General features: G+C 36.7%; 1 protein-coding gene across 2 annotated transcripts in view; it reads left to right on the top strand.

The window, feature by feature from the left end:
• Positions 1 to 7,427: 7,427 nt before the first annotated feature.
• The window catches only part of LOC125648022 (uncharacterized), a 32,226-nt gene continuing 24,520 nt past the window's right edge, over positions 7,428 to 15,133 (top strand). Inside the window, exons 1-2 of one of the 2 annotated variants that reach the window (XM_048874912.2) lie at positions 7,428 to 7,600; positions 8,464 to 9,108. In XM_048874912.2, the coding sequence (XP_048730869.2) occupies positions 7,552 to 7,600; positions 8,464 to 9,108 (694 nt within the window). In that variant the 5' untranslated portion in view covers positions 7,428 to 7,551. Of the gene's footprint in view, positions 7,601 to 8,463; positions 9,109 to 12,894; positions 13,506 to 14,131; positions 14,780 to 15,133 lie in introns of those variants that run through there. The other variant, XM_056142103.1, reaches the window with a different exon arrangement.

Here is a 15,133-nt window from a genome sequence, read left to right on the forward strand (position 1 = left end):
TGAAATGATACTTTTGAAGAAAAAAAACCCCGACAATTTAAAAGCATCCTGCATATATATTGAATCTACCATATGTGATGTGATGGTGGAATTCGTATCTAAAAATATTCTATTTACGAAAATTTAGATACTTGTTGAGACAAATACACATGCAGGTGCAATTTTTTGAGTAAAAATCTATTCAGCTATTTACCTCAGCACCTAAAAATAATCTGAAGTATGAATTATACTGTATCTACGGTGAACGTTTGGAATTCAATAGACTTTTGAATTTAATTAGATGTATGATTTAATCCATTTTCTAAATTCTTATTAATTAAGTGTCCATAGTAAATTCGTGAAAACGAGTTTGGGATTTCCAACACGGAAAAAGATTCCAACAGATGTACAATAATCATTGATATGAAACTTCTTTATCATAATGGCTTCACAATTGCAAGTTATTAAAAATTTGTTCTCTCTCTCTCTCTCTCTCTCTCTCTCTCTCTCTCTCTCTCTCAGAGTAAATTAAGGTGGGTAGATAATTTGATGGTACACACAGTTTAATTATGTCTGACATTTACTCCTGCTGCAGTAATTACATCTGGCAGGAATATCATTGATAACGGTGAATGTGATCATTACTAGAGGACAGTTCAAGTTTCTTTATTCATTCAAACCAACAATACATGGTACATGAGGTCAAGGACATGTGATACATTCCAATGGGAAAAGAGATACAGGGAAGAGAGACACGAGCATAATCATGTTCACATAAGGGCAGGACAGAAAAGAAGGAAGTGAGAAAAAAACAAAATAGAATACATGTATATGTATGTGTTATGGAGGACAGACTAAATCGTATATTTTTGTTATAAACAAACATACTTAATTTTTTAACACTTGTAGTTGACATTAATTCAGAAAATTTAACCATATTTGGGTTTGTACAACATACCTTGAATGTAAAAATTGTTTTCTTATGGCACACATTGATTTGCATTCTAAAATAATTAATAGGTAAATTTTCAAGGTATTTTTCACGACTAAAGTGAGACTTAAAAATTCTATAAATTTGGCCTTTTGATGAATTATTAATATCACTCTCCCATTTTTTAATGAATTGATCACTTAAACATTGTTTAACAATAGCAAGGACCATATTTTTGTCTAAAGAATCTTGCCCGTCCCATGTATTTGGGACACCACATGAAGACAGGATTTTGTGAATACAATTTATCCAGGAATTGCTTATACCTTTTTAAGAATGTTGCAGATGTAACAATTTATACAATACACAGACAATTTTGTTTTCTGTACAAGTCAGTAGATTAGTCCAAAATGAAATCATTCTCGTAAAACTATTAATATATAATGGAAAACGCCCAGTGTTGCCATACACCAAATAGGAGGGTGTACTACTCTTTAAATGAAAAATATGTTTCAATAATTTTAAATGTATACGTTCAATAATATCAAGATTTTCATAACCCCAAATTTCACAACCATACATGTATGTCAAAACCGGAACAATGATTCTATCAAAAAGATCAAACTGAGATTCGATAGGTAAATTGAATTGTCTTATCTTATTCAAAACACCGTACATCGCTTTTTGTGCTTGTTCACATAAATGTGTTTTTGCTTTACAGAAAGAGTCCGACAGAGAAAATATAATTCCTAGATACTTTCTTTTACAGTTTCTATGGCATTACCACTGTAATAAAATGTCTTAGTCGGCATTCGACCTTTTGAAAAAATTAAAATCTTAGTTTTGTTAACATTTACATTCAGTTTCCATTGTGAACAATACAAATAAAAACTATTTAAAGCATTTTGTAAATCTACATCTGTTTCAGCCAGAATAACAGTATCGTCAGCATATAACAAAATAAAGTTTCCGATTCGCGCGATATACATATAATTCATTTTCAAGTAAACAATGTACTTGTTACACTTTGCTAACCAACACTGTTTTTATCCAGCAAAAACTGTTCCAGATCTTTCATATATAAGGAAAAGAGCAAAGGTGACAAATTTCCCCTCGGCGGACCCCAATGTTACAGTTAAAGCAATCTGTAGTTGTACCATTTAGATTCACCATAGACTTAATACCTTCGTACATATTTTTAATGTAATTGAAGTAGTTTCCCTTAATCCCTTTTTTCAATAGTTTATGCCATAATCCAAATCTCCAAACCGTATCAAATGCTTGTTTAAAATCTATGAAAGCGCAGAAGAGTTTTTATCATATGTGACAGGCGTGCATTTGACAACCCATGAGCACGGTCAATCTGCGCGTGGCATGTTAAATTGAACACATTGAGTCTGTTCTATATAACTCGTGTTGGAAAGAACAGCTTCGCCATTCTCACGATGGAACCATAACCACTCACTCTAAAGGAATATTTCTCAGGAATGCCGATCGACGAAGATGCATATGCCATTGAGAATTACTTCGTTTTGGAGGAGCATCTTTACCGTATGAGGACGGAGTTGGGGAAGATTGAGTTGCCTAAGACGGAGAGAAAGTTCCACTGGGCGTGCCAACAAATAGTCCTCCTAAACTACAGGTTGTCGGAGGTGCAGGACAGACAGGATCGGGCCAAGGAGATGAACCTTCCAACGTCCCGGTACAGCTACGGCCTACATCTGGCCGTCTTTGAAGGGGTCAGGGACACCTATCATGATTACGCCGCACTCCAGACCGAGAAAATGCAAGGTCAGCTGCAAATATTCGGGGAAATTCTAGTCGACTTTGACGACGAGTATGAACCTGTAGACAGGTGAGAAAAGGAAACCTTCCGCAGGCCAACATACACCCACAGGGTGACCCAGTCCCCAGAGCCCGCCATCGGCAGATAGACAAACCGCGCGGTGTCAAAAACCAACGGTCCTTTTCAGGACCATACAAATATTTCGAAAAGACACCTCCATTCACGAAATGAGATTCTATCATTTTCTGATGGTCAGCTTATATCTGATCATCTACTTTAAAGTAAGAGAAAAATAATGGATCGTTTGATTGATTAAATATTGTTTAATGCCCCTCTCGAGAATATTTCACTCATATGGAAACGTCGCCATTGTCGGTGAAGGGTTGCAAAATTTAGGCCTATATGCTCGGCGCATACGGCCTTTGAGCATGCAGGGAGGGATCTTTATCGTGCCGCACCTGTTGTGACACGGACCTCGGTTTTTGCGGTCTCATCCGAAGGACCGCCATATTTAGTCGTCTCTTACTACACAAGCAAGAGGTACTGAGGACCTATTCTAACCCAGATCACCACGGGCGTAAATAGGCCTATAATATTATTGACGTATCGGCCTTGGGTGTTGACCTTCAGTTTTAAAATTGTACCATTATTAATATATTCGATCAGTGCATACTATCTATTCAAGATTATTCAAGATATATTACTGGATTCAGGTACTCTTCACACAATTGCTCTGAAAAAATATAGTTCCATTCATGATCAGCAGATACAGGATTACAACAAATGTATAGAATATCGATGTATATGTAATACGTGGGAGAAAACAAAATTAAAGTCAAATGTTTTTAAGAAAAATCACTTTCCCCCCAGAATTTTTTTTAAAGAAATGTTCATATTCCTACACTAGCTGCCTCCTCAGTGTATTGCACGAAAATATATAGGTCATTCTTCGATTGAAAATCTTTTCATGATTGATTTTACTATTGCAACAATTATATTACTTTGATGAATATTGTTCGTTAATTATCATACAATTTCTTCTGAGAGAGACTGTTGATCAGTAATTTATGTGGGGTTTTCCCGTTGTTTAATGACGGAATGCGTATGTATACAACACTCAACACCTGGATTCGGACCACAATTAAAAGGTGAAGGTCACCAGTCTGAAGATATTTGCAATGCATTCAGTGTGACATATACATGTCTATTTATTTTTTAAGGGTTTCTTTGCTGTTAATTATAATTTTTAGCAAAAATTAAGCCTGCACAAAGTATGTGCCCCAATAAGCTGAATTAATAGGTATACGCATTCTCATGTAGTATTTTTAAAGCTATACTTTTCTGCTGTATTTTAATAAATTTGCTAATCCCCAACTTCCTTGATTTCCTTCTTTCTCATTCGACAAAAAAGCATAAATATTTTTGTACCGTATTTGTGCCATCTATCCATTTTTTCATATGTCTTGCAAGCACCGGTGTGTGCACTGTTTACTAGTGACAAAAGACTGGTGACGGTATTTGCTACGAACATGAAGGACTATACACCAGTTTCATAACAAGTGCAGTCTTTTCTTAGAGATCAGCTGAGCATAGTGAAAATTCAAGTAAATTAAAAGTCGAATATCTTGGATATGGGGTAACCCATATCTATTCTTGTTGTATCGTTCGTTCCAGATTGGTGGGGTGGGTGTGAGCGTTCGTCCTTCATTACATTACTTCAAATTCATAAGTTCAAGGTTACATTCTTTCCAAGAGAAAAGGGGTGTCAGTCATGTCGTCGTCTGAAAACGGAGTTTGTTTACACCTTTGTGTGGGGTGTTGCTAAAACGCGGAACGAAAAACGGAACGGAACGAAAAACGGAAAATATTTTGTGCAATAATGTTATGAGGAGGTCAGCATTTTGTAAAATCAAAAGGCTTATTATGAACAAGGGAAGCAGCGAGAACAGGATGTCATAATTTGAATCCACCATTTCATATTAATATCTCATACTAATGAAAAAAACTTGAATTATAATTGAACCCCTTTCAAATTCTATTACCTTATTGCTACTTTAATAAAAGATTTTGTGAGCCTACCCAATGATTAAAAGGTACCCCCCCCCCCCCCTGAAAACAACATTGTAAACGATAAAATAATTCTTTGAACAATTTCCCCCAAACATAGCCTTTTTAAACCGAACGTGCTTTTAATCGAACTAGAGATGTTTAAGATAACTGAATTTGAAGTTAGTTAGACACATTGTGCACTTGGTACAATATACATTTATGTATCACATCAAATTTTAAAGCGAACGAGTTCGGTGTGGGGAAAAAGGTTTGCCTCATTTGGGATGAATCTATGTGAAAGTTCGTACATTTACCGATATCCTGCGGATTGGCGTTGAAACTAAAGAGATAACCTACAGCGGGAAAGAAAGATTGAAATTGTGTTGGATCCGCTCCACGTGTTTGAGAAATATCGATTTAATCTGATGCACTAAACTGGGTGGATCTGGGACTAAATCGTAGAAACGTCTTTTAAAAGCGTACTTGTAAACGACTTTTTAAAATCGTCTTTACGATTTACTAAATCGTAGTTTTTTAAACGATTTTAATTGATTTTTCCTACTAGATTAGAATGGCACCATTATGCCACACAACGCCATGATACGGAACGCGAAATATATGCGATACCTGTCGTACAAAATGTACCCCTAATAAAAGATAAAACAACGGAATCGCAAGCCAGTGTTTGGTAGCATTCAATATCTACTAGCTTTCGACGCATGGAATGTACCGGGAAAATAGCTAGTATATTAAGATAACACAATTTGCACTTTTGGAAGAAAAAAATGGAAATGCTGTTGTCCTCATTATATCAAAACTAGAGTTTGGTTACGCATGATATTTGGGGGGAAATACCTGTTACTGGTATGGTGTAAAATTGTATTAACTGGCGTGCCAAATTTCACACCAGTTGAACATCGGATTTTTAATGTACCGTTAGCACAGTACTTAATCGATACTGGTCATGTTTCTATTTAAACTAGTGTATGTGTATCATCATGCGATCACTGCACACAATGATAGACTATTTGACACTATCTAACATCTTTACTTTATCCATTCAGCAATTTCTCACCTCGACATCTCCAAAATTCCCGGGGTTACCAACACGGCTAATTGGCAAGAATAGAGTTTGTAGGAGGTCGATGATTTGCTAATTGAAAGGAACAGCTAATTAGTACACCAGGATATGCAGAAATGTGTCTGAAATAGTTGTCGGACGTACTAAGTCCTCCATTAACTGAAGACAACACTCATTAGTTTCGTGCAGCAATCTGCTCACGGCTCGGGCTTTTACGTGTATTCGTGCAGCAATCTGCTTATGGCTATTACGTGTATTCGTGAAGCAATCTGCTCGTGGCTTTTACGTGTATTCGTGCAGCAATCTGCTCACGACTGTTACGTGTATTCATGCAGCAAACTGTTCGATCACGGCTGTTGCATGTATTCATGCAGCAATCTGCTCTCGGCTGTTACGTATATTCGTGCAGGAATCTGCTCACGGCTGTTACGTGTATTCATTGATTAAAACGTTCCCCCAAGTTTGAATCAACATGAAGATAAAACAGCTATCTTATGGCATTCCAGAATACTCAAATCCGATTTCGGTAGGAGGCCTCTCCCTCTGGACCCCAGCAGGGTCCTGCTCTGGACCCACCCCTAGATCCATTGGTGCCTACAATTCAATTTATCATTTGCTACGCCCCTATCTGCTCACGGCTGTTACGTATATTCGTACAGGAAAAAAACCTGCTCACGGCTGTTACGTGTATTCGTGCAGGAATCTGCTCATGGCTGTTACGTTCATTTGTGCAGTAACCTGCCCATGACTGTTACGTGTATTTGATCGTGCAGCAATCTGCTCACAAATGTTGCATGTATTCGTGCAGCAATATGCTCACCGCTGTTACGTGTATAACTATTTGTGCAGCAATATGTTCACGGCTGTTACGTGTAAAAAATGGAGTTTGACAGTTGAAAAAGAAGTTCTATGGAGAAGCCAAATGTTGCACATCCAATAGGCCTACTCAAAGAAACATTAATAGTCATAAAACACATGGGGAAGGTGTTGATGATAGAAATAGAGATTACCTTTTGAAACACTCTGTATAAAACTGTTGTACTGTGGTGGCTGGAAGAACAAGAACACTTTTGTACAATCTTGAGATCAACCCGATAGTCAACCAAATGCATAATCAGATCGGTAAAATTGCTTCGATGAAGTTATGGTCGATATATATTAGGTCTCCCAGTTTCATTTTGCGTCAAAATGAGTTGCAATACGTGAGTGTATAAATTATACCTGTATATATATGTCTTGCGCATCGTTTGCATTATCCAATTCTAAAGCACAAACCTGTGTGCATAGACTGTGTTAGTTAGTTTGTTCCATGAAATAATTAATTTAATACTCGTTACATGTACGTCCATGGAAAAAAAAAACTGGGCCGAAGAACTCGATGCCAAAATAATGTTGTCCTGAAACCATTTCAAGCACTCAGTGACGCAACTTTGAGAGTGATGATGTGTTCTAAAAATATCTCAAATTAAAAGATTTAAATTACCGGCGTGTCAAATGACATCCAACGTTGATCATATATCTCCTCAATCACAAATAGGTGGGCTTAACTTAAACAATTCTATCTATTCCAATCGCCTCTAGGTTAGCTTGAATTTGTTTGGTTATGTGTTCTTTGCATATTCATCGATGATTAGTGATCCAGTATTTTATTACATTTGTTTTGTTTATTTTCTTTAGCTTGTTACCATTAGAAAGTGTAAAAACACGTGTGGAGGGACTGTGGAAATGCATGCTGGGATACTGTGGATTATGTTCTATGTTATAACAACTGTTGGTATGTACCCTGCTAACATCAGATAGACACACGTAAAATCTTAAGGTTAAAGCTTAGCGGGTAGATATAATATCAATGCATGTTTTTATGTGTTCGATTGAGACATGCAAATCACATGACATTTATCTGGCATGATGACGGTACAATATAAGCTGATTCAAGGCTTTCCAAGTAAACATTTTATGAGAAATAAATAATTGTAATTGTTATTCCTGTTTATGTAACTTTTAAAAAAAAATTAACACACGTTTCTTCCCGCTTTTAAAACAGTCACAATTTTGCATGTTCCCCGATATCGAAGATCGGAGGCAAACTGCTTTTAGTCTGTTAATCTGCTGTATAAACTTGGAGATATCTTCAAACATAACAGGATAATTCGGTTGAACCTTCATTTTGATAACTGAAAGGTTAAAGTGAAATCTCAATTTGTATACTAAGTCACGTGTCAGGGTAGAATTACTGAATCCTGATTGCCAGTATCTTCCAGAGTTTTCGTTGTCAAGGTCGTCTGTTTCGAACGATTATTTGATTTTTCCCCTCCTCGTTAAATGTTATAGTATTTCTCATTCGAATTCTTTTTGGGTCTGCTACTCTAACCGATGGGTATTGCAGCTGCCAATCTTTTGCTTTTTAATTTGGAAATTTAATTTTAATTTCACACCATTCATAGTTCAATTGGTCGATTCCCGTAAAAGTTTGAACAAAAATAGGATGCTTCTACATTTTTCATCACATTGTTTTAGGGTTCACACCAATCTTCAAAAATTACAATAAAATATCTCCAATCGGGTATTAGCCATTTACAAATATATTTTTGTTCTAAGATGTTTTCAACACTTTTTTAAAAAATCTTATTTTAAAAGAAAGTTGGTGCCGTCCTAATGAGAGGGCAGATATTGTGTTCGTTTACGAAGAGTCCTATAGCACGGGGGAGATGGTCTACCCTAGTGAATGGAACTACCAGAAAGAGATGCTGGCGAAGTTCGTAGAGCAGATGTACATCGATCCCGACAACGGCATACGTGTAGGGGCGATAACGTACAACAAGGAACCGAGAATTCGCTTCCATCTGAACAAGTACAAAACCGCTTCGGAAATTGCGAACGGTTTCCTCAGCATTGGTACTGACAGAAGAAATTGGTTATTCGAGAACGACACAGATTATATATATAAAGGGCTTCAGATGGCCCAGAGTTCAATGTTCGTGGAAAGTCAGGGTGATCGATCGGATGTACCAAATTATTACATTTACACAACTGACTACATTTTCTCGGGTGACGATCCCTACACCACGGGACTCAATATACGGAATGCAGGTGACAATTACATCTGGGCAATCGGTGTCAAATCGGCGGCCTCCCAATCCCAGCTTTCTCAGTCTGTGGGATCAGACGGAAAATATTACACAGGATCCAGTTTTAGTGCCTTAAATACTGTGGACCACGCGAAAACATTCTGGGAAATGTTCCGAGAGTGCCCTCTCGTGGATCCTGCCATTGGGAAATACTGCAAGTCTTTACAATTTATTTCCTTTGTTTGAATTAACATGCACTTCCTCGTAACTGCTTTATATGTTCCTAAATATGACGGGGTGTTCACATGGTGAGCTATTTATTTGGAATGTTGTTTATGTGATATACTGATATTGTGTTTCTTCTTTCTTCCTTCAACCTAATCTAATACAAGTTACATGTATTAACTGCGAAAGCAATGTTAAATGTTTTTGTTTACTTACTAGTAGTATCCTAATAATAAGATTATGGGGATCTTCATTCAAAGCAAGCTATACATGTAAGCTAAGTCAAACCTGTTTGATCAGTACATGAAATACTTGATGAAGATATTTCTAATGAACATATAAGCAAAACATGATATTACTTTATCTGAATTCTACATAAAATCAGCACTGTAACAACTCCTGTATTTTGTTCCCTGGACTGTGTTAAGTTCTGTTCATTGCCTAGTATTACCAGTATCTTCATTGGAGAGTAGTATGTTCATTGGGCTGTATTATATTTATTGGACTGTGTTTCACCATTGAAATATACTATGTCCATTAGATTATATTACGTTCATTATGTTCATAGGACTGTGTTATGTTCATTGGACCGTGGTATGTTCATTCGACTGTATTGTGTTCATTAGACCGTGGTATGTTCATTGGACTGTGTTGTGTTGATTGGACCGTGGTATGTTCATTGGACTGTATTGTGTTCATTGTACCGTGGTATGTTCATTGGACTGTATTGTGTTCATTGGACCGTGGTATGTTCATTGGACTGTATTGTGTTCATTGGACTGTATCAGGTTTACAGGACTATGTTGTGTTCATTGGACCGTGGTATGTTCATTGGACTGTGTTGTGTTGATTGGACCGTGGTATGTTCATTGGACTGTATTATGTGTACTGGACTGTGTTGTGTTCATTGTACCATGGTATGTTCATTGGACTGTATTGGGTTAATTAGCCTGTATTGTGTTTACAGGACTGTATTGTGTTCATTGGACCGTGGTATGTTCATTGGACTGTATTGTGCTCATTGGACTGTATCATGTTTACAGGACTGTGTTGTGTTCATTGAACCGTGGTATGTTCATTGGACTGTATTGTGTTAATTAGACTGTATTTTGTTTACAGGACTGTATTGTGTTAATTAGACTGTATCATGTTTAAAGGACTATCTATCTGTTAATTGTTAAACCATCCTTACATATAAATGACACACCGTCTCTGGTTTCCACTTGTCAATGGCTGTTGTTGTGTATACCTAAATCTACATGTGTAATGGCAGATAAGCCTACAGTACGAATTTAGTAGATAGTGAGGTCGTTTGATATTTCTTTTGTTAGGATCAAATATAAAAGAAAAACCTAAACGACGTCAGGTATATCAGATTGTGGGAAAATAGAATGGTAGTTATAGTGCAGAGAAGGCGTGATTTGGAATTTGAGTCTAAGATGTACCGTAATTTTATAGTGCAGGTGACACTGTAAACAATGTTGCCTTTTTCGACATTCAAACTTTTGATCTGTGTCTTATTTTGTAGAGGATGGTCATAAGTTTAAATGTTTGATATATTGTAAGAATTGTAATTTCTGATATGGATTGTGGTTGGTTTCCTGTTTACTGCCTCAGATAGCGATCGTTCTATTTGTTTACTAGCTTGTCTGAAAGGTTCAATGTTTTTAAAATATGAAAACATCTATGGCACTCCTATTTCACGAAACGGGTGATTATCAGATAAATAGGGTTATCTATTGAGAATCATAATTAATTATGTGCAAACTATCAATAATGAAGTTAAATCATTCCTAATCATCTTTAAATCGATTTTTGTTGGTTAGAAATATGCTTGATCATAGTATCCTAAGTTTATTTCTGTGAGGAAAATCTTGCAACTTTTTAGTTTATTTTTGTAAGCTGTAGTTTGTAGCTCCCGAGTTATAGTATGCGAATGTTTTTAACATGGTTCGACCATAAAATATAGTTCACAGCTCTAGCCTACTCTTTCGAGTTTTCAGACATAGATGAAGATTAGGATTCAATTTTCCACAAAAATCTAACAGCTATTTCCCAACAATGGGAACTTATGTACAATTTTTTTACACAAATAATTTCATTAAGATATATTCTATGGTCGTTATAACGATCTAGTTCGTCAATACAACCTATCATTGGGTCAAATGCTGTCTGACGTGTTTCATACCGATTGTTAGGCCGTTCTTGGCACACTGATTTTGACTACGGATAACTCCGTTTACCTGATCAGGATATAGGTCCCACCGCGGTTGTGACCGGTCGACAGGGGATGCTTACTCCTCCTAGGCACCTGAGCCCACCTCTGGTGTGTCCAGGGGTCCGTGTTTGCCCAGCTATCTACTTTGTATTGCTTATAGGAGTTTTGAGATTGATCACTGTTCGTTATCTACACCTTTCATCCAAAGAATGATATGTTGTAAACAATGGTAAAGATAGTTTCCTAGATTGAAAACTGTAGTTCACATCATTCCAAATGGAAATCCTGATAATAACATAACTCTAGATCTTCTGGAAATTATATTATCATTGCATTTTTTTCTAAAATGTTTGACCTTTTTTAACTATACATCACAACGAATTGTCTGGGATATCCATCTACACGACAAATATTATGAAATAATACTGTACTTAAATAGTCTCAATTAACGCCCCAATCCGATGTGAAATCGCTGAAAAGTAAAGATGTGCATCCAACAGGAGATCCTATCCATTAAAAGCAATCCTGTTAAATGCTTGGGAAAATGGTTTAATGAATCCCTCACAGACAAAGGTTGCATTGAGGACACCAGAATGAAAGTACAGACGTGGCTTAAGAAAGATGATGGTGGTGGATTACTCGGGGGGAAAAAGGCTGAATTAACTATCATAGGATCCTACTTAGATGACCACGTGACCTGGTGACGACCACGATAGATGAAGCCATGGGTTGAACAATGAATGGTTACCAGAGAAGATGACTGGGAGTTCCACTAGCGTTTACGTCAACTGTACTTTATAGTAAATCCTCCTAATTATGTGTGCCTTTGTCGTCTGTGGTGGAGGAATTCAAGGTGGCTACGTGCCACCTAGTAATTCAGTAAATGACAGTGTTGCTGATGCGAATAGGGAAAGGTCTGCAACAACATCAGTTGAGCAGAGAACATCCTCCATTTACGGGATATCATAGGAAACATGGACTGGAAGACAAGAAATGGGCAAACATACCTCCAGCAGTGGTCTTACCCAGGGGAGATATAGATTACAGCACGAGAGAGTTCCGCGGGAATTAGTTAACGTGATGGAGGTGGAAATAAAAAACGGCCAACAGAAGTAAAACAGAGGTAAAGCCAATGTAAGGCAATAGCTGATAGAATGTCATGTGTAGATTGGAACCCTATGGAGCACAATTTGGGACATCATTGGTTGTCAAAGGAACATAATTGGTCGTCAAAGGACAACGCAAGTTCAAACATTAAATGGAATGACACACACATTGCATCTGTAACGGCAAGCTCGTTCATGATAGATACTTGAATCAATAGATAGAGGCATAGTTATTCGATGTAAAGTTTCCTCAAAATATCACGTCCTCTTATCACATCAGTAGATGTATTCATTGTCATTCTTTTTCCATGCTTTTATGTTTTTAGAAGTCAAGTGATACTATTTAAAAATAACGTTAAACATGAGAACTGTTATTCATCTTATAGTGTGAAATTAATCACCATACTCAGTCTATGAGAAACAAAAAGCTGGTGTTGTGATACTTTTTTTGATTGTGTATATTTAAAGGCGTTCTATAAATATTGCAGAATAATACTGATTATAAAAGCTCTTTGCTTGAATTAATGTTTACAGGAAGTACACCTTATATTCACGTGGTGTTGACGAGTCTTCTTCACACGGCCCAAGAGATATTTAACTTCAGAGGGTTGCTTCAACTTCATAAATACCTCCATTTGAATCGAACCACTTCACGTGATCACCAATCCATTTCTTCTCTAACCGAGACCAGTAGATTGGAACATATCGTTTTGTACCAGTCTGTAAAGTTGTGACAACCTAATATGACACAGCGTACTTGTCGGATCTTAATAATTGACTAAATGAAGCATAGCTATCGATAACCGCGATTTTAAACTGCGTTATCTATCCCAAACTTGATGCCGTTACAACACTTGACTTTGAATTTGGACATCGTGACCTATGTAATTTATTGACTATAAGTAGGTCGCTAATTGTCATCCGATTGGGCTAGAATGAAATCATTTGAAGAGAATTATTCAGTTGAGTTTTGAATTACGACCATGGAAATTTAGTTAAATTTTGGATTACACGTAAAAATGAAAACCGTATTGATACTCCTCTCTGTCATTAGATTAGTAGGTATGTATTCCGGGGGGTGTTTGTTGTTAAATTTCAGCAAGGTCGAAAAATAATTAAAACATCACAGCTCATATTTATCAATAAGTGTGTACGTAAAATTTATATGTAAAGGAATTCAAAATTAATGTTTTATATGTAAAGGGATTCATAATTAATGTTTTATATGTAAAGGGATTCAAAATTAATGTTTTAGTGGCATTCCTTGATTCTTTATAAGTATTCATGGATTTTTTTTATTGGTATTCGTTATTGATTTAAAAAAAAAAGAAAGATATATAGTCATTATTGATTTATGATTACATGTAGTATTCATTATACGTATTTGTTGTTGGTTTGTTTTATGAATATATTTTTTTTCTTTATAAGAATATTCATTATTGACTTGCAGAATTATATATTTAATAATTTCAGGTCAACATTTTTTAAAATGGCGATTAAACACAAATACACTACATCGCATTCAAAACCACTTTATCATTGTTAGTTGCATTACTTTATTTATCAATATTTTAGAGATTCTTTTAGATAAAATCGCTGAAGGTGTTTTAATTTCATAACGATTCTGGTGGACAATGAGCTTAGCACTGCAAGCTATGGGGGTATTTCCATATCATTTACCATTACAGAGTTATGGTGCCGACCCAATGAGCGGGCAGACATTGTGTTTATTTTCGAGGAATCTTACAGCACCGGCGAGATGAGGTCGCCGTGGACAGAATGGAACTACGAGAAAGACTACTTGGGAAAAATCGTCAACGAAATGTATATAGACCCAGACAACGGTATACGCGTGGCGGGCATTACGTACAACACAGAGGCGAAGATCCGCTTCTATCTCAATACCCACACCACCAAGTCCGCCATTATTAGCGCTATCACGGGTATCTCCACCGACAGGAGGAATTGGTTATTCGAAAACGATACGGACTACTCGTACAAAGGGTTGCAGATGGCTTATGATTCTATATTTGTGTCCAGTCGAGGAGACCGGGCGGATGTACCGAATTATTACATATACACCACTGATTACATCTTCTCCGGGGACAACCCCTACAATACTGGGCTTACTATTCGGAATGCCGGGGACAATTATATATGGGCCATAGGGGTAAAATCCGCTGCAGGCCAATCGCTTCTGTCACAATCCGTGGGGTCGGATGGAAAATACTTTACAGGGTCCAGTTTTCAATCTCTGAATACAGTAGCTAATGCTGAGGACTTTTGGTTGCAGTTTTGGGGTTGTCCATTAGTGGACCCAGCCATTGGGAAGTATTGTAAGTGAAATCATTAATTTGTGAGGATGTGTATTTGTTCTCGCGAGAACTGTCACCAAAGAGCTAGCTTATAGAATGTTCTGTTTGTCAGATAAATTTGTATACAGGATACATCTGAGTATCGTAATTGCGTTATCAATTACATGTGCAACAACCATATGCATGCCTTGGATTTTGGGTTCCACAATTCTGAATAACTTAATGAATCTTTAGCGGAAATGGTAAAAAATGATTGAATCTTCAGCGGAAATGAGTAAAGTCACATATTCCCCAATAATGAAATTCTCTGAACATAACTTTTTGTACACAGAAAGTTTTTGTAGATGTTTAGCATCTTCACAACTTTTACTTGTT

The sequence above is a fragment of the Ostrea edulis genome, chromosome 6 (assembly GCF_947568905.1).
Source record: "Ostrea edulis chromosome 6, xbOstEdul1.1, whole genome shotgun sequence".
Classification (NCBI taxonomy): domain Eukaryota; kingdom Metazoa; phylum Mollusca; class Bivalvia; order Ostreida; family Ostreidae; genus Ostrea; species Ostrea edulis.